Raw genomic sequence first — 24272 nt, 5'->3', positions numbered from 1 at the left:
GTTATAACTTGAAAACTTCTTTGTTCTTCATAAGACCAAGTACGATGGTACGATCAAGGTGAAGTTGTTCACATTTGTCAAATAATAATTTCCAATAAGAAATCTGGTGAATTTTGTTACTTGTCAAAAAAAAATCAAGAAAATTAACAAGACTAATAGTAATAATCGAACGACGACGTAATGTTTAAGAAAAAAAAACACCAAACGACGACGTAATGGGTAATGAAAGTGATGAGGGTATTTACGTCAATTCATAGAGGTACTCCGATGTAACCCTAATATATAACGTGCATTTGTAGCGCCGTGAGTGTCCTTCTTGTTTACACTGAGCAGAATCTAAAAACACTTATCGTTTCGTCTCTTCTCTGATCCATTGTTGAAGATGGTAAGCTCTTTCTCTCCAACATTTTTCTGTGCCAGATCATTTGGTTTTCGTTAGTCTGTTAGGAAATTGAGATCTGCGATTTCACTTAGTCCTGCTAGTTTCCGATGTTCCATACTTATACGTTTGTTTCAGCTATGCAAAATTGACTTATTGATCTTGGCTTGTCTGATTCATAGTTTAGGGGTTGTCTGATTAATCTCCATGTATTGATATTGAGCTGATGGTATGTAATTATGGTTAAATACCAGTGAACAATTTGTTTCTCAAATGTGTTTTGTTCTCTCTGTATATAATAGTCGAAGAGAAAAACTAAGGAGCCAAAGGTTGAGACTGTGACTCTTGGACCTTCTGTTCGTGAAGGAGAGCAAGTTTTTGGTGTTGTTCACATCTTTGCATCTTTCAATGACACTTTCATTGTAAGTTTTTTCTCATTTATTCTTAGCGTTTGTGTAATATAACCTTCTGTGTAATGCGTTTATGACATTGCTTTCAATATTTTGCAGCATGTGACTGATCTCTCCGGTAGAGAAACTCTCGTCCGCATCACCGGTATGTTTCCTAGTAGTGAATTTTATTACCTGTGTTTATGTTAGTGTAAAATTCATTTATATTTCGAGAAATATAATGATTATGTGACCTTTTGCAGGTGGCATGAAGGTGAAGGCTGACCGTGATGAGTCCTCTCCTTATGCTGCTATGCTTGCAGCTCAAGATGTTGCTCAAAGATGCAAGGTCTGAAATGATTCGATGTCCATGCCTTTTTTTAATTGACTTTGAGGTTCTGGATGATAATCTATAATGGTTTATGTGACAGGAGCTTGGCATCACTGCCATGCACGTGAAGCTCCGTGCTACTGGAGGAAACAAAACCAAGACTCCAGGTCCTGGTGCTCAGTCTGCTCTTAGAGCCCTTGCTCGTTCTGGCATGAAGATTGGTCGTATTGGTAAACACACAAACTTAGTCTCACTCAAGTTGTTTTGTTTTGTTTTGTTATGATTGCTCATTGGAAGCTGAATCTTTCTTGAATGCATTTTGCAGAGGATGTGACTCCGATTCCCACAGACAGTACACGCCGAAAGGGTGGACGAAGAGGAAGAAGACTCTGATTGCACGATGAGGCTCATCATCGTTGCAATGTGCTCTTGAGACTGTGGGTATTTTCTTGGGTACACTTCGAAGTTAGTTTTGTCTCTCTCCAATTTATCTTTCCAGTTGCTTTGAGAACATTATAAGCTGTGTTTTTTTGTATTTGGAGTTTTTGGTATTGAGAAAAAAAATGTTAAGTTACTGATCGCGTCGTGTTACTGTTAGTTGGCTTATTGATATTTTACATTTTCTCTCTTTTTAACTTTGGCGAATGGATACTTTATCGAGATATTTAATGCTATGGTTGCTCATCAGAATCAGATTAGAAAGTCCGATGCAAGTTTTAGTATGTCGTGCTGGTTCCGAAATCAAACCAAGCCAGATCGTTGTTAACTTGTCATAATCTGTTTTTGAGGCCCAATTATTCAACCAAAAAAGTCAATTTTAAGAATGAAAAGAGTTGATTTGTGGCATGTGGTGAATGCAATTAACAACTATACGAGAGATTGTATGATAAAGACATCAAATATCCCAAGTCCGGCTTTTGGAATTCTTGATTAGAATGTTATCGCTTAGATTGTGTTGAATGGCATCTCTTGCAAGAAAAAGAAAACAGATTAGCAGATTATGATCATATATTTCTTATTAGCCCTGAGCTGTTAGTGCATTATAAGCATCAGACCCCACTTATAGCCTCTTGCAATGACTTAAAACTCATCATATCCTCATTTCTTGATGCTCTTGGTTGTTATCGAAGACATAAACAACATGGATGTTTAAAGAATGCTCTTTTATGTTCTTTAGTCTCTATGAGGAGCCATATCACAGGCAATATTTCCTAGTAAGGAGAAAGGTTTGGTAATTAATTGATGCAGTGGGTATCTTTCTTTTAGTTTTATGGCTTTTGACTACATGTAATTCAGATAATTTTGGATGGGTAATCACAATTCAAGATAAATTGTTATAAATAATTTAGTAATATAAATGACTAAATATCTCTAATTAGTAACACCGGGTGTTTGGTCTAGTGGTATGATTCTCGCTTCGGGTGCGAGAGGTCCCGAGTTCGATTCTCGGAACACCCCTACTTTTATGTTTTGAAACATGTGAAAGGCTTTTTTTGCGGTCAAACCCATTAACAATGGGCTTGAAACGACGGTGCTTCGACCACTCTAGTTTTGCAGACCGACGTCATTTTTTTTCTTTCTCTTTCGCTCTGGAGACTGGAATCAATCGAGTAAAGTGTTCGTAGCTGAGAAAAACCCTAAGCTCTCGTTTTTCGTCTTCTCCGATTCTGCAAGTATGAGTCGATCAGGTCAGCCTCCAGATCTCAAGAAGTAAGTTCTCTTCGCCACTTTTTTCCTTTTGATTTCTAATTTCTCTGTATCCATTTAGTTGAAGTTTTTGGTTTCATAGAGCTCCTACTTCTTCGTGTTTCTGATTTTGTTCTTCGTTTGTTTCATGTAATGCAGGTACATGGACAAGAAACTCCAAAGTAAGCTCGATCTCTTCTTCCACTTTTTCAATTTTAAAGCGTCTTTAAGTCGAACCTAAATCTCTTACTCAGATGAGAATTGCTTGCAACCCGATTTCTCAACTTAAGAGCTATATTAATGCCATTTCAGTTCATGTATTACTTGGGATTGCGTGTTTTTGTGTACTAATTAAACTTGTGTTTACAATTCCAATATATAGATTCAATGCTAATCTTGGTTAAGAATATATCAATGTCACATAAAGTTAAGAGTTGTATGGATTCTTAGGTTTTGTATCTCGTTCATTTAGAATTTTACTAGACTTTGTTTGTTATCATGTTTTTGTAACTTGGTATGGTCAAGTGAAGTTCTTGTCTGCTTTTTTTTGTTGTTACCCCCAATGTAGTTAAGCTTAATGCCAACAGAATGGTTGTTGGAACTCTCCGTGGCTTTGATCAGTTCATGAATCTTGTTGTGGATAACACTGTTGAAGTCAATGGTGATGACAAAACTGACATTGGGATGGTGGTACGTTTCTCTCCATCTCTCTAACTCACCCACAGAATCTTCTTGTCATTTGTTTTGTTTAAACATTCTACTTTTTTCCTGGATGCAGGTGATAAGAGGAAACAGCATTGTTACTGTTGAAGCTCTCGAACCAGTTGGAAGATCTTAGCTTATGACTTTTCACCCCCAAGTAATCATCTTCTGTAATATGAGACTTTGACTTACTTTGCTCTCTGTACCGGCATGAATCAATCTTGATTTTATTTGATGAATTCCTCTTCTTTGGCTCCTCTACTTATGTCATTTTACCCTTGTTCGGTCCTGTTTGTTCCCTATAGATTTTTCTGAACCCTTGATTTGATGGATACAAGGAAATTTGGATACTTACTGTCCTTGTGTTATAATCTCTTATCATATGTGTTAGTCAGGTATAAGTTATATAATCATTTCAAGTTAGAGAAATCAATGTAGTAATGAAAAAGCTAATTTTGAATGGTCCAAACCTTAGAGAAAGCAAAATACTTTTGTTGTGGGGATCTGAATTTTGGGTAAATGAGCTCCAACGGTTGTTTTTCTTTTGCTTTATTAGTATTTTAAACCCTTTTTTAGCCCTCTTTTTATCAAAGTGAGATCATAATCATGCCGTTTGGCTCCTCTGTTACTATTAAAGATGTTGTTATATGAATAAGAAGAAGCTAAAAGAAAGAAAAGGAGAAATAAGAGAAGTGAAAGTGGAAGGAATCAAGGAAGCATGTGCCCCACGAAGTATTGTGTGTGAGGCAAAATGAATGAAATCGGTACAATATCTATCAATCTCCAATGAAACAGCAACAACAACAACATGTAACCACAACGGAATGTTCGGCACGTGGGTCGTCGTCGGCACACACGTGGGGTGGGCTTTGTTCCAACTTACATTCATATCAAGTATTATCAACCACAAAACTATGAGTTGAAATGCCTTTTTTGGTAGAAAAGTAGGTATTTGTGTTTTGTCTATAAATTCTAAATTATTTTCTGTCCAAGTCATTATACAATTTGATGTGTTTTTTAACATTTCGTGGTCGGGGATCTCCAACTAATATAACAAGTAAACGAATTTTAAACACATGGATTTACAACTAATCCAAAAAGAACTTTCACCAACTTCACTTTCTCTTTTATTCTTTTCTCTTTGGTTTTTGGGGAAGAGAATAGAAAGAGTACGAGAGATTGCTTCTTTCTAAATTCTAACGGTAAACAAATATTACATAAAAATGTTAACCATCTTCGTATATTATTCTCATGGACCATTTGCAAGTAACTAAAAGATTCACTTTAGATGCAAGCTGTTCAATGAACTTCACCATCCTTTTTTTTATTTCTTTCAAATTTGATTTTACAATATCAATCTCATTTTTGTTTGTCACAATATCAAAATCTCACATCTTAGCGTGGATTACAATTTGTGTTTAACTATTCCATCATCATTAAATTTAATGACCAAAAGCCATAGAAATTGTGTTATTATGGATCATTGGTTGTTATTAGGTTTACCAAGTACATGAGACTAGTCTCATTGTAGATAATCTTTTACTATTTTTTTTTCTCAACTGATTATTATGGATTTATGCTAGATTTCTTCTTCTTCTTTTTTGTGTGTGGTACATTCATCCGGCAGAGAAATGATACTATAAAAGTTAATTAATACTCCAAATTTGAGATATCTTGTAAGATTTGATATACACATAGAAACAAAAAGTTATTACATAATACAAAATTTGCAAGGTTTCTTTACTTCATAAAGAGAAAGACACCAAAAAAAAAGTAAGTCACAAAATAAAAAAGACAGCTCGACATTCATCTTCCTCGTTAATCCTTCATCTTCTCTCACCAACCTCCACCAATCTCTCTCTCTTTCTTCTCTGTGTATAGGATACGAAGAAGAAGAAGAAAGAAAGAAAGATTGTGAAGTGATAATTACAAGCCACCAACTAATATCCTTTCTTCAATTCAACTCTACGCGTCGCTTAGTAATACCCAAAAAGTTTTAATCTTTTGAGTTTCCCAATTATTTTCCCCAACAGAAATATCATTAATTACTCCACTAATCCAATTTTCTAGGTTTTCTCTTTTTCCCCCTAAAGATTGATTCTTTATAGCCATTGATTTTGACCTCTCCATCACTGTTTTCAGAGAGTACCCATCACTCCAAGATTTGATTTTTTTGGATTATCCTTTGAGAATAATGGCTAAAGTTCTAAAATCGAGCCAATCATGTCATTTCCCTTCACCTTCAAGCTCTTCTTCTACATCATGTGGAGGAGGCAATGATGGTAGTAATAGAGACCCACATTCTCCTTTTAACATTTCTCGTCGTGAGGAAGAGGAAGAAGAGGAAGAGAGAAGCGAGAAAGAGAGAGAAAGATTCGAGCTTTCATCTGCATTGGAGATTCTTGTTTCTGCTATTAGAAGGTCTGTGATTGGTGGGTGTGTTGGTGAAGAGGATCTTTGTTCAATGGAGATTGGTGTTCCTACAGATGTTAGACATGTCGCTCATGTTACCTTTGATCGTTTCCATGGCTTCCTTGGCTTGCCTGTTGAGTTTGAACCTGAAGTCCCTAGACGAGCTCCTAGTGCAAGGTTCGTTTACTTGTAACGATGATAGATGTTTCTGGTAATGTTTGGTGATTAGGATTCTCTTAGTTCTTGTTTTAGTTAACAAATTCTTGGGAATAATGTTGTTGTTGAAGCTATGTGTTAAAAATCAATTTTGGGTGTGGTTTTGGTTTCTTCTATTTCCAGTAGTTGCCGTAATTGAAATCCCCTTCTGTTAATAGAATCTATTCTGTCTTTTACTTGCAATTAGTGTGTCCCCTGACATCAATGATCCATACTTTTTGATGTTCTTGATTCAAATCCCTTTGTTTTCTGTGAGTTGTTAAGGATCTTGAGTGAGGTATATAGATTGAGGACTTCTTTTGTGAATTCTCTATGAATTTGGGTGTAATTATTAAGTGAATAGCTAGTCAACGACTCTTGACTGATCAGATTAGATAGTTTAACTCTTTTGTGTAAATCAGAAGCTGATTAGTCTTTTTCTGTAAATGCAGTGCAACCGTGTTTGGAGTCTCTACTGAATCAATGCAGCTATCTTATGATACTAGAGGGAACATCGTGCCTACGATACTTTTGATGATGCAGAGTCACTTGTACAGTAGAGGCGGATTGCGGGTACGTGTTAATCTGCATGTTTAAAACAATTTCCATCTGGTTTAATGACAATGGGTGAATAAAGTTTTCATTTGCTTTGTTTGTTGCCTTATATAGGTAGAGGGAATTTTCAGGATTAATGGTGAGAATGGTCAAGAAGAGTACATAAGAGAAGAGTTGAATAAAGGTATTATACCTGATAACATTGATGTCCACTGCTTAGCAAGTCTCATTAAGGTAAAAACCCATAAACTCCACAAGGATCTTATTGTTTCCTTTCCCTTCTTTCACCCTTTTTGAATTTGTGGATTTTTTCTTGGTTTATCCTCTAGGCTTGGTTTAGGGAACTTCCTAGTGGCGTTTTGGATTCACTTTCACCAGAGCAAGTAATGGAGTCTGAGAGTGAAGATGAGTGTGTGGAGCTTGTAAGGCTTCTTCCTTCAACAGAAGCTTCTTTGTTAGATTGGGCTATCAATCTAATGGCTGATGTTGTTGAGATGGAACAACTTAACAAGATGAATGCTCGAAACATTGCAATGGTTTTTGCACCTAACATGACTCAGGTAAGTTTTTTGAATGAATCTCTAAAGATTGTTTGATGTGTTCGTATTTTGGTAAATGACATCAGTCAAATTGCAGATGTTGGATCCATTGACGGCTCTAATGTATGCTGTGCAAGTTATGAACTTTCTGAAAACACTTATTGTGAAGACGCTTAAAGACCGAAAAGAATCTAGAGATAAGTTGGTTCCAGCCTCAAATCCAAGTCCTCGGGACCATAATGGTGATCAGAGCAGCAGTAGACAGTTGTTACATCTCATGAAAGCTAACAAGGAGGAAACTTTAGACAACTTTGAGGCGGAGATGAAAGACAAAGAAGAGTCTGCAGATGAAGAAGAAGAAGAATGTGCCGAATCTGTAGAACTTGTTGACATAAAAAAGTCTTCTCTGGTTAATAACAGCAGTGGAGGTTTTGGACAGAAACACATTGGTTGGGAGGAGCAGAGAACCATGTCGAAAGCGAGTAGTATTGTGGGACGTGTGAATTACAGAGTTGAGCTATTCGAAGCTTGGCGATGAAAAAAGGTTACTGTTGATGTTTTTGATCCAGCTTTTGGATTTCTTAATTTGGGTTTTGTGGGATGGATGGATGCTTTTGAATTTTGATGATGGTTGCTTGTGTATCAAGAAATGCTACGTTTCTGCATATAATGTCAATGATAAGTTTCTCAGTTTCTCTTTCTCTTCACAAGGATTTATCTTCATACTTGAAAGCAGTATCTGCAACTTTTGCAGGAAATAAATCATTTACCAAATTTACCATAATATATTACAGTCACACTTTTTTCCAATACTAGCTCCACATCATCACATTGAATGGCAGGTGTTGAAATTTATTCAAGGAAACAAAATAACAGTAGTAAATAAATACAAATAGAGCAACATGACAGAAGTTGATTACTTCTTACTTCTTAGTCAAGGAAACGACAAGACTGACAGTCGTTTTGTTCCTGCAGTTGGCATGTTGAGTCACATGGTATGCATACTTATCGAACAAGGTATCGATAATTTCTTCTCCAAAATGAGCAATGAGCATTGGTTCACTAACAGCTCTTATGCCATTAGCTTCATTGCGTCCTGCTTCAAAGTCATCTTCTTCGTAGTAGTGACCAAGATCAAATCCATGTGACTCCAATTCATTGATTTCAAAAGAGCCCTCTTTTTGTATCACTTCTTTGAGTTCTTGTACGTTCGGATCATAAAACGGCATGTTGAATGCGTCCAGCTTTGACTCACTCACAAGACCCTGTTTATATGAAGATAGCAATGAGTACCATGTTCCACAATAATATATATGTTTGGTCTTATATTTTGAGTAAAATATATAAAAATGTTAATCTATGTCGAAGACCATGAATGTCCCATATTTAAAAAGTTTTACAAAAGAAATGAATAAGTTGATTTGATATACCTCAAAGACTAGGTCACGGAGAGAGTTTGATAGCAATGTCCAAAAGTGACAACAATCTCTATACAATGGATCGTTAAGAGTGTTTCTTCCGATGAAGGTGAGAACCATACGTCCATTAGAGACAATTTCTTCAGAACGTAACCTTAGAAACATGGTGAAGTCTTTTTGGAATTGATTCAAGTAGGCCTTGTATGCACTTTGAGGACTTGAACTTGTTATGTACAGATTCCCCTTATTATTCTCAAGTTTCTCGGGAACCTTTAATCATGAACACACAATTCCATCGTTTCAATATCAAAACCTCTAACGTTTCATAGAAATAAACAACATCTTGAAATTATTTATAAGTACCTTAGAGAGCCAATGGAGTGCATAAGAGGAATGTATTAAATGGAGGCTATTGCGAGAGAAGAGCCTGGAATAGAAGGAACCTGGAGCTCCATAGACGAAACATGATGATTTGTTTGTGATCATGAGCTCCTTGTTGAAGAAAGGTACGAACTTAAAGGTCGTGTTGAAATCATTTTCCGGGAGATCGTTTAGACAACAATCGATCTCTGGTGAGTTTTTGTTCACATGTTGGCACAACACATTAATGGTGTTGATGATCTCAAAGATAGCCAAAAAAGAGTTTTGTCCCGAAGAACAACCCAATTCAGCAACTTTGATGTACGTAGGAAAGTCTAAGTTCATCATCATTTCTTCTGTGTTTCTTACCAAGACTGGTTTGGCCATTGATAAAACTTTTTTCTAAAAAAAACAACAAAAAAAGAAGCTTAGTTATAAAAAATAGTATTATTATCTGGATTTTATAATTCGTTTAGAAAATATGATTTTTTTCTTTACAGTATGTCGATCCGTGATAATGTGATACTGGACCCATGCTTCATACGATAACAACAACAATATATGATTTTGAGTTATATACATTTATATATTACTAGTGTTTATGCATTTTCGAGTTTACAATTTGACTAGTGCATGTACATGCCTTATTATTCTTTAATGACTTGTAGGTTTATAAGTTATAGGTGATGTAATGAGCCCTTTTTAATTTAGAGAATTTATACTAGTCCTAAGAATCGTCATTTATCAACATTTTAATTTGTTTGGCAGAACCGTCGTTAACAGAACGCATATGTTAGTAATTGTATCATTAGTATCTTTTTCTTTTTTGGTCAACATATATACCATTTTTTAGTCAATTAGTAGAGGTTAATCTAACATAAATATCTTAGTTATATTTTATTTTTTTTATTTTAAATGAAACCTATAATTTCGTTTTAAATTACTTATATTTTTAATATATTTTTACTTTCCTAAATACAAATGTAAACTTCTTAAAAACAAACTAACATATGATATGAATGAATTTGATTGGATAAAATAGATGGAAATCATGCATCTTTCATAACTTCTCTTTTTGAGTAGAATTTTATTAAAGACTGTCTCAACATATAGATAGAAAGAACATATGTTTCAATTTTAAAAACAAGAAAATCTATTTCTATTGAGTATATGTTTATATTTTTCTACTTCATGCATAATATATTTGAAGTTTTTGCAATTCATATAAAGACATTTAAATATTATGTTCTTATATGTAAATTCATTTAATATTTGATATTGACAATTAGTTAGTTCATGTTCAGTTTTTACAATTTTATCATAATTAAATGATTGTAAAAATGTTTGTATCACCAGAGAAAAATCTGAACATTAATAATTTGTTTCTGCTTAAACCCTAAAAGTAAGCGAAGATATTGAAGAACCTGAAGGCGAGAATTGGCGGAGTAACTGTTGGCACCATCTCCACCACTCATACATAGAGCTTTCACAAACGCATATTCATCATCACACTTATCATCATCATACCTGCATCGCGACATACATGCATATATTGTTACATAAACAGCTGCATGGATATATATCGATCTATATTTAAATAACTAAATCAAATTAAGAAGCATTAACTCTATATACAGAATATTTATGTGTGTGTGTGTGTGAATGTGTTGCATTAATGATACATGAATTGGAGATAAGAACCTCAAGGAAGGAATGGTGTTGATGAATCTTGGATCCATTTCAATTATCGTACTTATTAGTGATTATAAGACTAAAGGAGAATTATCGGAAGATGGAAGATGTTGTGTATGGATGATGCATCTCACACACTTCAATTTATAGAGAGAGGGAACTTCATCAAGGTAGCACATTATTTATAAAAAAAACATGAAACATATGCCAAGTGTACTAGTTGCAAAGTCGTTCAGCTTGAGACCCAAAAACAAACAACGTCTGTTAAAAATTATTGGTTCTGAAATAATGTTATATTATTGACTTTAGGCTCGGTTTTACAATTGAAATGCACAATGATCTCAGATCTGATCTTAAAAAACGAATTAAGCGATAGATAAAATGAGATGTTATAGTGGTTTGATGTGATAGTCACGTACGTTTTTCTTTGCTAGTGATTTCACAAAATAAATAAACGAAAATTACGAAAAAAAACTTTTCTTTCGATCTAAACAGTAAAAAACAACGACATTAGTTTGAATAAGGAATACAAACTCTAATCAAACCAACATGCCTAAAATATTCGAAATACTTTTAATGAACTTTCGTTATTAAAAATGTGGTTTTTATTTCTAAGGATGTCGAATCCAAGACAAACAAAAAGAACAACAAACAAATGTTTGAACTTACGTGTATATATTATATATGTATGACCCCAAAAAATGACAAAAACAAAAAGCACGATATTTTAATTATTGCTGGTGTTGTTCATGTTGTAATGAAAAAAGACAAAAAGGTAATCGAAGAGAAAACCACTTGGTACTAGAAGATTCAAAATACTAGGATACATTTGTACATGTAAAATCATTACTTCAATTAAATATACATTAAACACGAATATTAACATTTTAAATGAACGAGAAATCGCCTAGTTGTGATATACAATGGCGAGTATCTTCAAGTTATTAAAAGACTAACAAGTGCGAAGGTCAGAATCTATGATAAACTAGTGAGTTTCTTCTGCTAGTCTCAAATAATAAGTGTGAACAGAGTGTGTGCTGACGAAGATTCGTTTAATCAAACCGTGTGAGATTCAAAGTAATCTCCATTAATAACATTAACAACATCAAAGTCCTTTTCAATTATAAACAGACAGACGACCATACATGAACATGCATTTTTTCCCTTTTTTTTTGTAATGCATGTTCTTATATGGAGCATTGTCGTAAAATCTGTGGACGACGCTTAATTTATCCCCGATGTAAATGTTCCATGCCACGTAATTCTAAAATTATATGGAACACGAAAAATTGTTTTTCTAACAACCACACATTAATATCAAAAGGAGGGTCCTAGGTTAGTGAATTTGAAGCAAAACTGTTTACGTATGACAACTCAACAAATCTATAGTTGTAGAAGCTTTATCTAACAATCCGGCCTACAATTTAATAATCGGAGATTTACATATATCGAAAAAAATGAGAAAATCTGTCTATGAACAATCCAAACTCATTTAAAAGAGTGGAGAAAACAGGCCATTTATGATCAGAAAGGACTATTTCAATTTACGTAAACCATCTCAAATTACAAATAGTACTCGACAATTTATGTTTTGCGGTCGAGAAAAACTCCGTTGTCCGTATCAACAGTTCCATTTCCGAGTAGAGAGGGATGAGAGACCATGTGGAACACGAAAGTCTCATTTAAATTTATTTATTTCTTTGGTAGTACTAGTAACTAATTTCTGCGGCGGCCCCATCCAATTGATGGTACGCCACCTTTTATCCTAGAAAATCGGCAAAGCATGCATGATGAATCATACGTTCAAATTTCCTCGTACGATAAAAGATTCTTTTATAATCTAGTCCATGTTTCATAAACCGGAGATATTGGATGGGTGGTCGGACCTCTCCTACAGGCCAAACTGAATTTCGAATTTACTAAAATTTTGTTTTTATTAGATAAGTTAAAGACAAAACAAAAAAATGTTGCCCTAATCTTGTATATCATGAGATTTTCCTTAACTATGGAACTTTAAGGTTCACAAGTTAGAAGTAGAAGTGTAGAACTCTGTTATTAATCAAAACAAAACAAAAAATGTTGTAATTCTAATATCCGGTTAAATGTAATTCCCGGTATCCAGCGAACGGAACTGGGAACCAAAGTATTTACGGGTTAGTTTGGTTTAAGGATAAGTAAAACCGTTTGGTTCAAAATAAAATTCGATTTGGTTCGACACTGTTAGTACTTTTTTCTCAAACAGAAAGTATTACCATCTCCGTTCGATTAGAGTATCTTTCCTCCGTCACCGGCAAGGGACCTCGCCGTCGTTTAGCCGGAGTATTAATTTCCGTTTGGGTAATTCATCTGAATAATTGATTCCAAGTCCAGTTGATTACTTGTTCTTAGAATTCTAGATCGATTCTCTAAATTTGTCTTGTCACTGATTGGATTACTGATTCTTGTTTGAATGTTGCGATTTTGGGATTCCAATAGAATAAGAATTTGTTGGAGCTGATGAGAATCAGAGTCATGTCTCAATTGCAGCGAAGCTTATCGATCGAATTGCCTTCACTGGTTCCTCTGCAACTTCCATCTCGGATGTACGTTCCTAATGTTGTGCAATGATCCAAATTGTGTTGAAACTCATCTTCAACATTCTTATCTGTTTATTATCTTCTACATTGTGTTATCTTTTGACATGTAGGGAGACTCATCTATGGTTTATTCGACCAGATGAAGTGAAGAGTACATCTCTTCTAAAACACTACTCTCAACTTCTGTCACCAACCGAGAAAGAGAAAGTTCTTCAGATGCGAGGCGATGAGCTTAAGAAGAATGCTTTGCTTGCTCGAACCTTGGTTCGGACCACCATTGCTAGATGTATGGTAATTCTTACTTACTTACCATCTAGTTTTCCATCATTAGCCATTGGAGTTTCCTATTTGATTTTGCTAATTGAAGATTGATCATCTTAGTAACCTGAACCTGCCCCTTGTATATGACACAAGTCTCTCAGGTTATGGCCTAGTAAAACTTTATTTGAAAGAAAACTTAATTCTTCTTTATTCAGTTCATCAAGAATCTGTGAAGCTTACTGTTTTTACCATCTGGTGATTACCTGCAGATTGAACTTTTCTTATAGAAACTCTAGATTTTAACGAGTTTGGATAGTATTAATTGTAATGGTGGTTTTATTACTAGATCAGACAAACAATGAAGTCGATCCTAAGGCCTTGATGTTCAAGAAGAATATGTATGGGAAGCCTGAGGTGAGACAGTTTTGTGGGATTATACTAGACTAACTCTTAGTCTCGGCTTAGGGGCAAAATTTCATTTGTTTTTGTTTAAATTTTTACAGGTAGATTGGCAGAATTATACGAACTGTAATAATCCACCATTGCATTTCAACATTTCTCACACAGATTCATTAATTGCCTGTGGGGTGACTGTACACGTTCCGGTAAGTCTTCTATTCAAGCAAATGCCTCCAGTTTTTCTTCCAAAATTAGTGGTTTCTTGTTTTTAAATTTGAACAGTTGCAGTTTACAACGACTGTAGGTTGGTATCGATGTTGAAGACAAGGAAAGGAAGATTAAACATGATATCTTAGCATTTGCAGAAAGATTTTACTCTGCTGATGAAGTCAAGTTTTTGTCAACTTTACCGGACCCTGAAGTTCAGAGAAAGGAATTTATTAAGTTATGGACCCTAAAGGTAGTTTCTACTAACAACACATTTACTTGAGCCTGAAAATTGTAGCTTATCAAAAGTTTTAAAACTGTTGTGATGATTCTTTCAGGAGGCATATGTGAAAGCATTAGGAAAAGGCTTTTCTGCTGCACCTTTTAATACCTTCACAATCCAGTCCAAGGTTGGAACAAAAGGAGAATACAATCTTTGCAAGGTCTGTTTTGATCTTAATTTACACAGTGGAATTGAATAAGGAGTTTATCAAATGCGATTAGTTTTTGTGTTGTACACTTTCTGAAATTTCATTTGCAGTATACATACAGTAGTGGTAAAATTAAAGACGCTTGATTGTTTTCTCTAGATGACTGAAATGACTGCAAGTTCGCTGGAGGAGACAAACAAATGCGATGGAGAATGGAAGTTTTCCCTTTTGGAGTTGGATGATTCTCATTATGCTGCAATCTGTATTGAAGATGATGAAGCTAGTGGAGGTGCAATTTTCAGTTGACATATCTCTTGATACTGAAAAATCCATTTTATTCAGTAATTTCTTCATCACATCTTTTTCCTTCTTGCAGGAGCTCCTATGAGGGTGATTGTCCGAAAAACCATCCCGTTTGTAGAAGATGAACTTATATCTGAAAGCAAACTTCTTTAGTTAGTGTAGCCTTAAACCTTCAGATTTCTCTGTAATCATTCTGTTTTGAGTACATCCTCTCTGTAGTATACATTCTGTGCAAGCGAAAAATAAAAGTAGCCTATTATTGGACCATCATGTTTGTGAGACACTTGGAAGATCACCAGTAATCTTTGCACGAGCAGACCCCGTCTTTGAAATAGTGGAACCGAGATGCATCCCTTACAACAAACTGGCGATCTACAATCTTGCTAACCTGCTTGAGGAACACATGACAATCTTCACAAACCCTCAAATTCTTTATCACAAGAATTTCTGTGCCTGGAATACTGTTGAGAATCCCAAAAGCTATTGCTAACCTCTCGCTATGCTCACGGGTAGTGCTCGAAACCTCTTCGCCTCTATCACAGTCCATGTTTCCCGCAAGCTCCATCACAGAAGTCTCTAACTCATCCAACATTCTATGGACTTCCTCTGTTTGCTCATGACTTCTATCGCCAGCTAAAAACAAGTGAACTCTTCCCTTGTGTTCCACATAACTATACCCAGGCTTTTTCCTGAATGCTCTCTCTCTCATCATTACCCGGATTCTCCAGATTCCTTCTTGGTTTTTCGAGTCTGAATATATATTTGACATCAATACATAGTAGCCAATGTTATTGGGTTCAAACTCAATCACCTTTGCAAAAGCTAACTCTGCCATATCCACATTCTTATGGATTTTACAAGCACCCAATAGAGCACCCCAAACAGCACCGTCCGGTTCAACAGGCATTGACTCTATAAACTCCATGGCTTCATCTAGCCGACCAGCTCTTCCGAGTAGATCAACTAAACAAGAGTAGTGTTCAGGACCAGGCTCCAGCTTATACTCTCTCTTCATCGCTCTAAATAACTCTAAACCTTTATCCGTTAGCCCTGAATGGCTGCAAGCAGATAAAACCATTACAAACACCGCCCCATCTGGTCTTATGCCTCTTTTTATCATATCATCAAAAAGCATAAGCCCAATCTCTCCCATTCCATGCATCCCATAGCAACCAATCATGGCGGTCCATGAAACTAAGCTTTTTACAGGCATGATGTCGAAAACAGCACGTGCCTTTGCCAAGTTACCGCATCTAGCATACATGCTAATCGATGCATTGCTTACAAAAACATTTGGTACAAAACCATTGGATTCTACTAACTTCCCTACTTCGTGACCAATCTTCTTAGCTCCAAGATGGGCACAAGAAGACAGAACACTAACCAATGTAAAAGGATCAGGACAAACACCCGATGATTTCATCTGCTCATAAAGTTCCAGAACATCGTAAGCTAGCCCGTTCTGTGAATATCCAGAAATCACAGCATTCCAAGTAATCAAACCCTTCACAGGCATCTCATCAAACAACCTCCTACCAGCTTCTACCGACCCGCATTTCATGTACATTGTGATGAAACTATTCAAAACAGCTACTTCAGAATCCAGTCCTCCTTTAACACATTGACCGTGAAGAGACCTCCCAAGCCAGAGGTATTCAGGAACCGTGCATAGCGGGACAAGCCCAAGCATTGTAACTGAATCCACAGACACACCAGTTTCCTTCATTCTACGAAACATATACGCAGCATCAGTGACCTTCGAGTTTGCTGTGTACCCAGATATCAAAGCATTGTAACAAACACTAAGCTGACTTGACTGAGGATTTTCTTCGAACACTTTACGTGCATCTGCAACCAAACCGCATTTACAATACATTGAGATCAGAGCCGTTAGTACAAACGGCTCAGTCTCGCAACCGCCTTTGGTCACGTGGCAATGTAGCTGTTGGCCGGAGACAGGGAGCGAAAGGGAAGCACAAGACTTGAGAATGAAAGGGAAAGAGAACGCGTCGGGAGAAGAACCAGAACGGAGCATTGACCGGTAAAGAGATATAGATTCAGAAAACAATGACTGATATGCGAGCTCTCTCAAACGTACGTTCCATGGCGTCGAAGCCACCGCAGCGACGGCGGAGTTCCGTACAAAGCTTGTAACGACGATCATGGTCTCCCGCGCTGATTATGACTTGTTTGGGTTAAAACGCATAGTTCTAATTTTTATGAGAATAAGGCCCAAATAGTATGGGCCTGTAGCCCAAAGTAATCCGAAAATTTGGGGGAATAGAGTTATACGTAAAACCAAACGGGTATTAATCTGTGATAGACCATTTCTTCTTCTCAGATACTTTCCTCCATCTGGAAATCGTTGCCGCCGCTATTTCCTCAATAAACCAGATTAAACCTTCTCTTCTTCATCATCTTTCTCAACCGCCGTAGGTTGGAGGGAAGCTCGCGCGGCAAGTAATAGCCGGAGCAGCTTCCGACCAACGGATCGGGGTTACTAGGAGCTCAGTTTCTGGTAAGAGAATCGGTTTAATCACTGTTGTTTTATTACTTATGGTAGCTGAGTGGTTTTCGAATGTTATCTGATTGATTCGTGAAATATCTTAAGATTGAATAAGATCATCTTTTGTTTGTGCATAAGGGGAGGATAAGCTGATAGTAGAAAATCTAGATTAGACAATTGATGGTACTGAGTAATAACTAATAACTAACCTTAGGAGTATGATTGGTTTCTAGGGTTCTTATGAGATGTATTTTGCGATCATGTTCCTTTCTTTTTCGTCATTTTTATGGAGTTTCATACTCGGAGTTGTATTAGTAGCTTTGATCAGTGTCTTGCGAAAACAATGTGTTTTTAAACCAGGCCTTGTGAAACCATTAGCCTTTGTGTAACATCTGGAGTTTATTGTGCTGTTCTCTCGTTTACTTGGTTAATGCTTAATCATTGCGACAGAAATCAGGGTGGATATTCACTTGGAGTAAGGTGCAGCTCGTATAAACTGTTCATCATGCCGAGCCGGAGAAGTGAGTCTGCTATTAGGCTAATTACGTACTCTGAGGAGCTTGTGGATGGAAAACCGTTCTTTGCTTTTTCCAATTGTCTTCCTGTGAAGGCTTTAAACCGTGAACCTGCTGGTCATGCCTTCCATTCTGCTGCGCTTAAACTGCATGGTTGTGCAGAAGAACCCACAGACGATGAAGGTGGTGATAAGAAAGTGGGAGATGATAAAGAGAAGGAATATGTTCCTTCATTCAACTCGTATGCCAACAAAGGAAAGAAGAAGTCTGGTACCCAGCAACAAGACCACTATGCGTTGTTGGGTTTGAGCAATCTAAGATATCTTGCGACGGAAGATCAGATTAGGAAAAGTTATCGTGAAGCTGCATTGAAGCATCATCCTGATAAACTCGCTAGTCTCCTTCTGTTAGAGGAAACAGAAGAAGCCAAGGAGGCAAAAAAAGATGAGATTGAATCTCGCTTCAAAGCGATTCAAGAAGCATATGAGGTATTGATGGACCCAACTAGGAGAAGAATTTTTGACTCCACTGATGAGTTTGATGACGAGGTCCCATCGGATTGCTTGCCGCAAGACTTTTTCAAGGTGTTTGGTCCAGCGTTTAAGAGAAATGCTAGGTGGTCAGTGAATCAGCGTATTCCAGATTTGGGAGATGAAAACACACCACTTAAAGATGTTGATAAGTTCTACAACTTTTGGTACGCTTTCAAGAGTTGGAGGGAATTTCCTGATGAAGAGGAGCATGATCTTGAACAAGCAGATTCCCGTGAAGAACGTAGGTGGATGGAAAAGGAGAATGCAAAAAAAACTGTGAAGGCTAGAAAGGAGGAGCATGCTCGAATCAGGACTCTTGTTGACAATGCGTATAGAAAAGACCCGAGAATTGTGAAAAGAAAAGAGGAAGAAAAGGCTGAGAAGCAACAGAAAAAAGATGCAAAAATTCAGGCCAAGAAGAAGCAGGAAGAGGACGCTGCTATTGCTGCTGAAGAAGAGAAAAGGCGAAAAGAAGAAGAAGAAAAGCGAGCAGCAGAATCTGCACAACAACAAAAGAAAACTAAGGAAAGAGAGAAGAAGCTCTTACGCAAAGAACGAAATCGTCTTAGAACTCTCTCAGCTCCTCTCGTGGCTCAGCGTCTGCTTGACATCTCTGAGGAAGATATAGAGAATCTATGCATGTCACTTAACACCGAGCAGTTGCAGAATCTATGTGATAAAATGGGAAACAAAGAAGGACTAGAATTGGCAAAGGTGATCAAAGATGGATGCAACAGTAGTAGAAATGATGAAGCCGAATCTAAAGAAAAAGTAAGTAAGAAGACCAACGGTGGCACAGAGCCTACAACCCGAGTTTCACAGTTAGATAGTAGCACTCAGAAGAAACAACCATGGAGCAAGGAAGAGATTGATATGCTGAGAAAAGGAATGATAAAATATCCAAAGGGGACATCGCGGAGATGGGAAGTTATTTCAGAGTACATTGGTACAGGAAGATCTGTAGAGGAAATTCTGAAAGCAACTAAAACAGTTCTCCTGCAAAAACCAGATTCAGCTAAAGCATTCGATTCTTTCCTCGAGAAGAGGAAACCCTCTGCTTCAATCACATCCCCTCTCTCCACAAGAGAGGAGCTCGGAGAATCTCTACCCACAATGACGACCACAACAAATGCAAAGCCCTCTAAAGAGACTGTTGTGGGGAAAAGCTCGAGCAGTCAAAGCTCAGACAACAATGGTGAAGTAGGTGGAAGTTCAGACGCAGATAGTTGGTCGACTGTGCAAGAAAGAGCTTTGGTTCAAGCTTTAAAGACATTCCCGAAAGAGACAAGCCAAAGATGGGAGAGAGTAGCTGCAGCTGTCCCTGGTAAAACGATGAACCAATGCAAGAAGAAGTTTGCAGAGCTTAAGGAAATCATTAGAAACAAGAAAACCGGAGTATGAGGTAAAATCATTTCGGAGTCCCATGAGAATTTTGGGTTTTAATCCTCTTGGGGCACCGTTACTTTGCGAGAAGCAAGACCTAAAACTTTTTTATTATTTGTAATGATTCATTTCCCTTTGATGTCTCTATATATTGAGAGTGCTGGAGCCACTATTATGGAGTATGTTGTTTTTTACATAATCTTATGTAACGTTTGATTAGCGTCTAGTTTCAAGTTGTGAAATAAAGCGCATCGCTCATGCTGCTGTGTCTCCGGTCCCAATTAGAGGTTGGGCTACAATAAGCCCTAATTTTGATTTGCTTCTTTACAATCTAAACAAAACCAATCGAGCTAGTATGATGGAAGTAGCAGGAACAAGAAATGAGTATATATAAATGCCTTCCAAGTATAAGAAAAATCAGGTGAAGAAAATCCAAATTTTTACCAAGTCCACAAATCTTCTCTCAACTATAACAAACCACCAAGTCATGTAAGCCAGGTGCATGAAAATACAGAAAGATTCAAATTGTGTGATATGGTTCATTTTGTTACAGCGACCAAACAGGAGGCATATTGGTCCATCCATAAGACCCGACGCCTCGTGGTGCTTGACCTGATGATGACCCAACAGTCACGTAACTGTTCCCAATGTCGTCACCACCAAGAAGTGCAAGCGCATCACTCATGCTGCTTGTGTCACTAACAATGCCATAACAGCCTTGGTCAAGCCAGCTCGACGCAAGTAAAACATCAGGCCGTGTTATATCAACTCTCTTTGGTTCCCAAACCTGATCCAACTCTTCTGTCTTTACAACATTCCCTGCAAAAGCTTCATATACGAAAACCAACACAGCTGCATAAGAATCAATATGGAACAAGAGTAGATAAGATACCAATCAACAAGTAACTTTGATCAACTCACCTGATGAAAAACCACCTGCACTAAGTTGCGAGGGACTTGTAATCTCGGAGCGACCCAAATACTTTTGGGAATCTTCATATTCTCCTGATTTGATCAGGTTTTCGCTGCCACGTGGTACATTCTGAGTAACATTGGTCGTGCAAGTAGTTGAACTGAAACTCTTCTGGGGTGATGACATCAACAAACTGTGCTTCGCACTAGTTTTGATCTTGGCCTCATGAAGTAACATATCTAGTAGGCCGGTGTCGCATGAAGAGAAACAATCTGACTCCTCTACCTGCGATGGTGGTGGAGATTGAATATAGGCATCAACAGAGTCAAGGAGATCTGAGTGTGGAGGTGACGGAGTCGTCTTCCACTGATCAAATGCACTAGTTTCTGAATATTGGAATGAAGGGAGCTCCAGCTTCACTGCCCCAAACAAGGGCTTAGAAGTAGGATGCATGCCATACGTAACTGTATGGCTATCAGGAACCATCATCATATGAGACGAATGTTGGTTTTCATAAGGATGATGATCAACATCACAAGGCGAGATACTGCAAGATCTGGGATTCTTCTGTACAGCCGTATTCTGAAAGTGTTCCGGCGATTGGAATTCATGCTTTATGTTACTGCTGCACATGGGAAACCGAGATCCAGATTCCCAGATTTGCTTTGGGGAAGGCAATATTGGTGGCATGTAGCTCTCATACCGGGAAGAACTTGCGCCAGTTCCTAGCATGTTGCATGCAACCAAATCTGATAGGTCAGAAGCGGCAGGTAACAAGCTAGCAGCAAAATTTAGATCGTCAAATAAGACATTATCTTTAGAATTCCCCAACTGCAAGAAATCTTGATGTCTTCTTCTTCTATCTACTCTTATGATATTACTCTTTGTATACTCTTCGCTCCAATGAAGGTCATCAACATAGATTTCAGGAGGGTAAAGTGGTAAGCCTGCTCGTTGTCTCCTCTTGATACGAGTGTTCCAATAATTCTTTATCTCATTATCTGTTCGACCAGGTAACTGGTAAACAAGAAGAAAACATCATACCAGAGATTAATTAGTCTTTAGGCTCACAAAGAATATCAAAATATGAAAATGGACCATGATCAGGTAGCTTCCGCAGTTACAAAACTACTTACATGTTCAGCCATCTGTGCCCATTTATTTCCCATCTTGGCGTGCATTTCAACAATGAGCTGTTCTTCTTCTTGGCTAAATGCTCCTTTCTTCAAGTTTGGCCTCAGATGATTAGCCCATCTCAGACGACAGCTTTTACCACAACGGGCCAGGCTAGTGTGTTTCTGCACAGCATTCCAGTTACCCTCGCCGTGCTTCTTTACATAATCAATTAAAATCCCGTCTTCAGTTGAAGTCCATGGTCCTTTCTTCAGGACACTTCTTTTCCCTCTACTTCTGCAGCCATTGCTAATACTATCAGGAGCTGGTGATTCATTATGGATGCTGGAGTGCATACCATCATCACTATCAGCAGTCGCCGTCGTGTAACTCATCTCTTTCTACTTAAAGCAAGACAGACTCCAGCAGTTCAATAACAATTTAGACATCAAGCTCCAACCTGAACCAATTAAGAGGAAAAAGAGACAAATTAATATTTCAGCCAGCATTCATGTAGTTATCAACAAAATAATGACATGATAAACTTGTAAAAGGAGGCGATAATTGAAAAATATGTCTAGTAGATTCATCATATCTACCGCTGAGATATGAGTTGATACTAGGCAACAACTAAAAGTCTGTAATGAAATTTCTACAGAACACTAGTGACACCATTTTGACGAATAGATTTCGTATTTGAATGAAAATCCAGAAATGGAAACCAGAAACTAGCTAAGCACCATTTTATAGCTCTGATACTTTGAAATGACTTCTGTATCAAATTCGCAATCTCTAAATCTTAGTTCCAATTTCGAATACTAATAAATCGATTTTCAATGAACCAGAAATTACGATTGAACAATCAAAATCCATATATACAAGAATCAAAAAGCAGCAACTAAAGGTACAACAAAGACGAACCCTAGCTGAGGTAAAAGTAAGCTCTATATTGAGTATCTAGCAATCTGAATACAATCAGCAAACCATAGACAAATACGAAGTCGTCGAGATCTACAACATGAGACGAAATCGGAGCTCGAGTTTGAGCTGAAGATATCCGATTTGGTTATCGGAAAACACACAAATCGTAAATTTGAATCGGAAAAACGTTAGCTAAAAATATCAAGCTCAACAACTGATTAGAGAGAATGAAAACAGAGATTGAAGATCAGAGATCCGTGGAAATGGATTCAAGAGCTAGTAACGGAAGAACAATCTAGAAGAAGAAGAAGAAGAAAATATTACCAGGAGTGGGAGAGAGATAACGCGGGAAAAAGCTCGAGAGAAGATATCTCAGAGAATCGACAGAGACAAGGATGGAGAAAGAGATCAAAGTAACAGAGGAAGAAGATTCATCAGAGCTGAACAGAAGTGGAAAAAAGAGATGAATTTAGAAATAAACATCAAAATATTAAAACTCTCCTCACTTAATTAATTATTTTGCTTTTTATTTCCGCGTTATAAATAAATTATAGAATAAAAAAAACACTAAGAATCCAATATCTTTATTAGAAAATCAATTAACTCAAAAAAAATCCCGTATCTTTTTTATCAATTTTAAAATTTTATAAAATTCAAAGATTTTAGGTTTAAAAATAATAATCGTAATATTAATATTTACGAAATGTATCATTTAAAAATAATTATGGATAAAGGTTTGGTATAATCGTATACGTCTTGATAAAAAGGAACCCACCAAACATAAATTGGAATGTTGTACTTTAATTTAATGATGTATAAATGAGCTTATTGACGTAGATACGTTGAGATTACGAGAATCCGCACTCATATTAACTACTGTACTAGTGTCATTCATTCTTTGTCAACTAATAGATTATGACAGTGATTCTCTAGCTAATCAGACGATTGGCTTGAATCTGTTTCATGTCACAGCTTCTTCACTATATAATATACATAGTAAATATTTGTTGTCAGAAGTATATAATGATGAATAATTTGGTTCTTATTAAATTATAAAAAATAAAAATTGGTTCTTTTTTTTTTTTTTTTCCTTGGGCTAAAAGCCTAAAACCCAAAGATTTTTAACTCAAATTGAGGAACTGCTATAGTAGGATCCACATGTGCCCATATTGATTTCGGCATCGAAGAAAAACAAAAAATTGGGCTTTAAAAGTGGATCTTCATCATCCATGAAGGTGGTATATCAATTCATCTACCGACATTTGTATTACAAAATATTATTGAGATAGTAGTAACCAATATGTTAAAATTCAACCATAGCACTGTTTTCCATCTAGTTAACAATTAGCTAAAGCCTTTGAGGAAAGAGGAAGGTGAGCGAGCGCGTGGACCTCGTGATCCTGAATAGCTCACGTATTGTTTGTGGCCTGAATTCTGGTTATGTACATAAATAATGTTGTATGAAGATAAGTACAGGCCTGACGCAAGCCCGACAATACAAGAAAAATGATAAAAGAGAAAGATGATAAAAATGCTAATGTACCATATATATG

General features: G+C 36.8%; 8 protein-coding genes, 1 long non-coding RNA gene and 1 other non-coding gene across 22 annotated transcripts; 6 read left to right on the top strand and 4 right to left on the bottom strand.

Moving 5' to 3' along the window:
- The first annotated feature begins 287 nt into the window (after window positions 1-287).
- On the top strand, window positions 288-1801 carry AT3G11510 (Ribosomal protein S11 family protein). Its single transcript, NM_111984.5, has 6 exons — window positions 288-385; window positions 682-801; window positions 889-934; window positions 1032-1117; window positions 1200-1329; window positions 1425-1801. The coding sequence occupies exons 1-6, from the start codon at window positions 383-385 to the stop codon at window positions 1490-1492; spliced, it is 453 nt and encodes a 150-aa protein (NP_187758.1). The 5' UTR covers window positions 288-382; the 3' UTR covers window positions 1493-1801.
- Window positions 1802-2485: 684 nt separating this feature from the next.
- On the top strand, window positions 2486-2557 carry AT3G11505. The gene has a single exon. It is a non-coding gene; the product is annotated as a tRNA-Pro (tRNA).
- A 54-nt stretch (window positions 2558-2611) lies between these two features.
- AT3G11500 (Small nuclear ribonucleoprotein family protein) lies at window positions 2612-4287 on the top strand. Of its 2 annotated transcripts, NM_001337934.1 has the most exons (5): window positions 2643-2809; window positions 2945-2967; window positions 3354-3475; window positions 3564-3644; window positions 4125-4287. In NM_001337934.1, the coding sequence occupies exons 1-4, from the start codon at window positions 2775-2777 to the stop codon at window positions 3621-3623; spliced, it is 240 nt and encodes a 79-aa protein (NP_001319523.1). In that variant the 5' UTR covers window positions 2643-2774; the 3' UTR covers window positions 3624-3644; window positions 4125-4287. The 2 variants fall into 2 exon arrangements, with proteins under 2 accessions (NP_187757.1, NP_001319523.1); NM_111983.6 differs by lacking the exon at window positions 4125-4287 and having other exon boundaries at window positions 2612-2809; window positions 3564-3916.
- AT3G02425 lies at window positions 4181-4539 on the bottom strand. The gene has a single exon (NR_140910.1). It is a non-coding gene; the product is annotated as an other RNA (long non-coding RNA).
- A 645-nt stretch (window positions 4540-5184) lies between these two features.
- AT3G11490 (rac GTPase activating protein) lies at window positions 5185-7985 on the top strand. The gene is made up of 5 exons (NM_111982.2): window positions 5185-6076; window positions 6547-6667; window positions 6764-6883; window positions 6979-7209; window positions 7286-7985. Exons 1-5 carry the CDS (start codon window positions 5682-5684, stop codon window positions 7724-7726), a joined length of 1308 nt encoding a protein of 435 aa, NP_187756.1. The 5' UTR covers window positions 5185-5681; the 3' UTR covers window positions 7727-7985.
- On the bottom strand, window positions 7907-10828 carry BSMT1 (S-adenosyl-L-methionine-dependent methyltransferases superfamily protein). Its single transcript, NM_111981.5, has 5 exons — window positions 10668-10828; window positions 10391-10493; window positions 8970-9368; window positions 8619-8876; window positions 7907-8453 (listed from the first exon to the last, which is right to left on the bottom strand). Exons 1-5 carry the CDS (start codon window positions 10703-10705, stop codon window positions 8112-8114), a joined length of 1140 nt encoding a protein of 379 aa, NP_187755.2. The 5' UTR covers window positions 10706-10828; the 3' UTR covers window positions 7907-8111.
- Window positions 10829-12609: 1781 nt separating this feature from the next.
- Window positions 12610-15102, top strand: AT3G11470 (4'-phosphopantetheinyl transferase superfamily; the record flags this gene model as incomplete). Of its 9 annotated transcripts, none has more annotated exons than NM_111980.4 (9): window positions 12610-12995; window positions 13134-13240; window positions 13345-13520; window positions 13842-13909; window positions 13999-14100; window positions 14199-14354; window positions 14440-14544; window positions 14692-14821; window positions 14909-15102. In NM_111980.4, the coding sequence occupies exons 2-9, from the start codon at window positions 13155-13157 to the stop codon at window positions 14986-14988; spliced, it is 903 nt and encodes a 300-aa protein (NP_187754.2). In that variant the 5' UTR covers window positions 12610-12995; window positions 13134-13154. The 9 variants fall into 9 exon arrangements, with proteins under 9 accessions (NP_187754.2, NP_001325584.1, NP_001325589.1 ...); NM_001337933.1 differs by having other exon boundaries at window positions 12879-12995; window positions 13374-13457; NM_001337932.1 differs by having other exon boundaries at window positions 12879-12995; window positions 13374-13520.
- A 25-nt stretch (window positions 15103-15127) lies between these two features.
- Window positions 15128-16999, bottom strand: AT3G11460 (Pentatricopeptide repeat (PPR) superfamily protein; the record flags this gene model as incomplete). The annotated part of the gene is made up of 1 exon (NM_111979.1): window positions 15128-16999. The coding sequence occupies one exon, from the start codon at window positions 16997-16999 to the stop codon at window positions 15128-15130; it is 1872 nt and encodes a 623-aa protein (NP_187753.1).
- Window positions 17000-17156: 157 nt separating this feature from the next.
- Window positions 17157-20123, top strand: AT3G11450 (DnaJ and Myb-like DNA-binding domain-containing protein). Its single transcript, NM_111978.3, has 2 exons — window positions 17157-17353; window positions 17792-20123. The coding sequence occupies exon 2, from the start codon at window positions 17847-17849 to the stop codon at window positions 19788-19790; it is 1944 nt and encodes a 647-aa protein (NP_187752.2). The 5' UTR covers window positions 17157-17353; window positions 17792-17846; the 3' UTR covers window positions 19791-20123.
- Window positions 20077-23213, bottom strand: MYB65 (myb domain protein 65). 4 transcript variants are annotated; one of them, NM_111977.5, is made up of 4 exons: window positions 23044-23213; window positions 21822-22258; window positions 20694-21702; window positions 20077-20600 (listed from the first exon to the last, which is right to left on the bottom strand). In NM_111977.5, exons 2-4 carry the CDS (start codon window positions 22191-22193, stop codon window positions 20320-20322), a joined length of 1662 nt encoding a protein of 553 aa, NP_187751.1. In that variant the 5' UTR covers window positions 22194-22258; window positions 23044-23213; the 3' UTR covers window positions 20077-20319. The 4 variants fall into 4 exon arrangements, with proteins under 4 accessions (NP_187751.1, NP_001327043.1, NP_001327044.1 ...); NM_001337926.1 differs by lacking the exon at window positions 23044-23213 and adding an exon at window positions 22720-22900 and having other exon boundaries at window positions 20139-20600; NM_001337925.1 differs by having other exon boundaries at window positions 20077-21702.
- Window positions 23214-24272: the final 1059 nt, after the last annotated feature.

The sequence above is a fragment of the Arabidopsis thaliana genome, chromosome 3 (assembly GCF_000001735.4).
Source record: "Arabidopsis thaliana chromosome 3, partial sequence".
Lineage (NCBI taxonomy): Eukaryota > Viridiplantae > Streptophyta > Magnoliopsida > Brassicales > Brassicaceae > Arabidopsis > Arabidopsis thaliana.
This window is presented reverse-complemented; position numbering and strand designations above follow the sequence as displayed.

Coding starts and splice junctions, on each gene's coding strand:
- AT3G11510 (NM_111984.5), top strand. Junction 1,118..1,199: donor ATGTTGCTCAAAGATGCAAG/GTCTGAAATGAT, acceptor TTTATGTGACAG/GAGCTTGGCATCACTGCCAT. Junction 1,330..1,424: donor CATGAAGATTGGTCGTATTG/GTAAACACACAA, acceptor TGCATTTTGCAG/AGGATGTGACTCCGATTCCC.
- AT3G11500 (NM_001337934.1), top strand. CDS start 2,775: ATGAGTCGATCAGGTCAGCCTCCAGATCTCAAGAA. Junction 2,968..3,353: donor CATGGACAAGAAACTCCAAA/GTAAGCTCGATC, acceptor CCCCCAATGTAG/TTAAGCTTAATGCCAACAGA. Junction 3,476..3,563: donor AAACTGACATTGGGATGGTG/GTACGTTTCTCT, acceptor TCCTGGATGCAG/GTGATAAGAGGAAACAGCAT.
- AT3G11490 (NM_111982.2), top strand. CDS start 5,682: ATGGCTAAAGTTCTAAAATCGAGCCAATCATGTCATTTCCCTTCACCT. Junction 6,884..6,978: donor GCTTAGCAAGTCTCATTAAG/GTAAAAACCCAT, acceptor TTTATCCTCTAG/GCTTGGTTTAGGGAACTTCC. Junction 7,210..7,285: donor TTGCACCTAACATGACTCAG/GTAAGTTTTTTG, acceptor GTCAAATTGCAG/ATGTTGGATCCATTGACGGC.
- BSMT1 (NM_111981.5), bottom strand. CDS start 10,705: ATGGATCCAAGATTCATCAACACCATTCCTTCCTTGAG. Junction 10,494..10,667: donor AACACCATTCCTTCCTTGAG/GTTCTTATCTCC, acceptor GTCGCGATGCAG/GTATGATGATGATAAGTGTG. Junction 9,369..10,390: donor CCGCCAATTCTCGCCTTCAG/GTTCTTCAATAT, acceptor TGTTTTTTTTAG/AAAAAAGTTTTATCAATGGC.
- AT3G11450 (NM_111978.3), top strand. CDS start 17,847: ATGCCGAGCCGGAGAAGTGAGTCTGCTATTAGGCTAATTACGTACTCT.
- MYB65 (NM_111977.5), bottom strand. CDS start 22,193: ATGAGTTACACGACGGCGACTGCTGATAGTGATGATGGTATGCACTCC. Junction 21,703..21,821: donor GGGCACAGATGGCTGAACAT/GTAAGTAGTTTT, acceptor CTTGTTTACCAG/TTACCTGGTCGAACAGATAA. Junction 20,601..20,693: donor TGCAGGTGGTTTTTCATCAG/GTGAGTTGATCA, acceptor TCGTATATGAAG/CTTTTGCAGGGAATGTTGTA.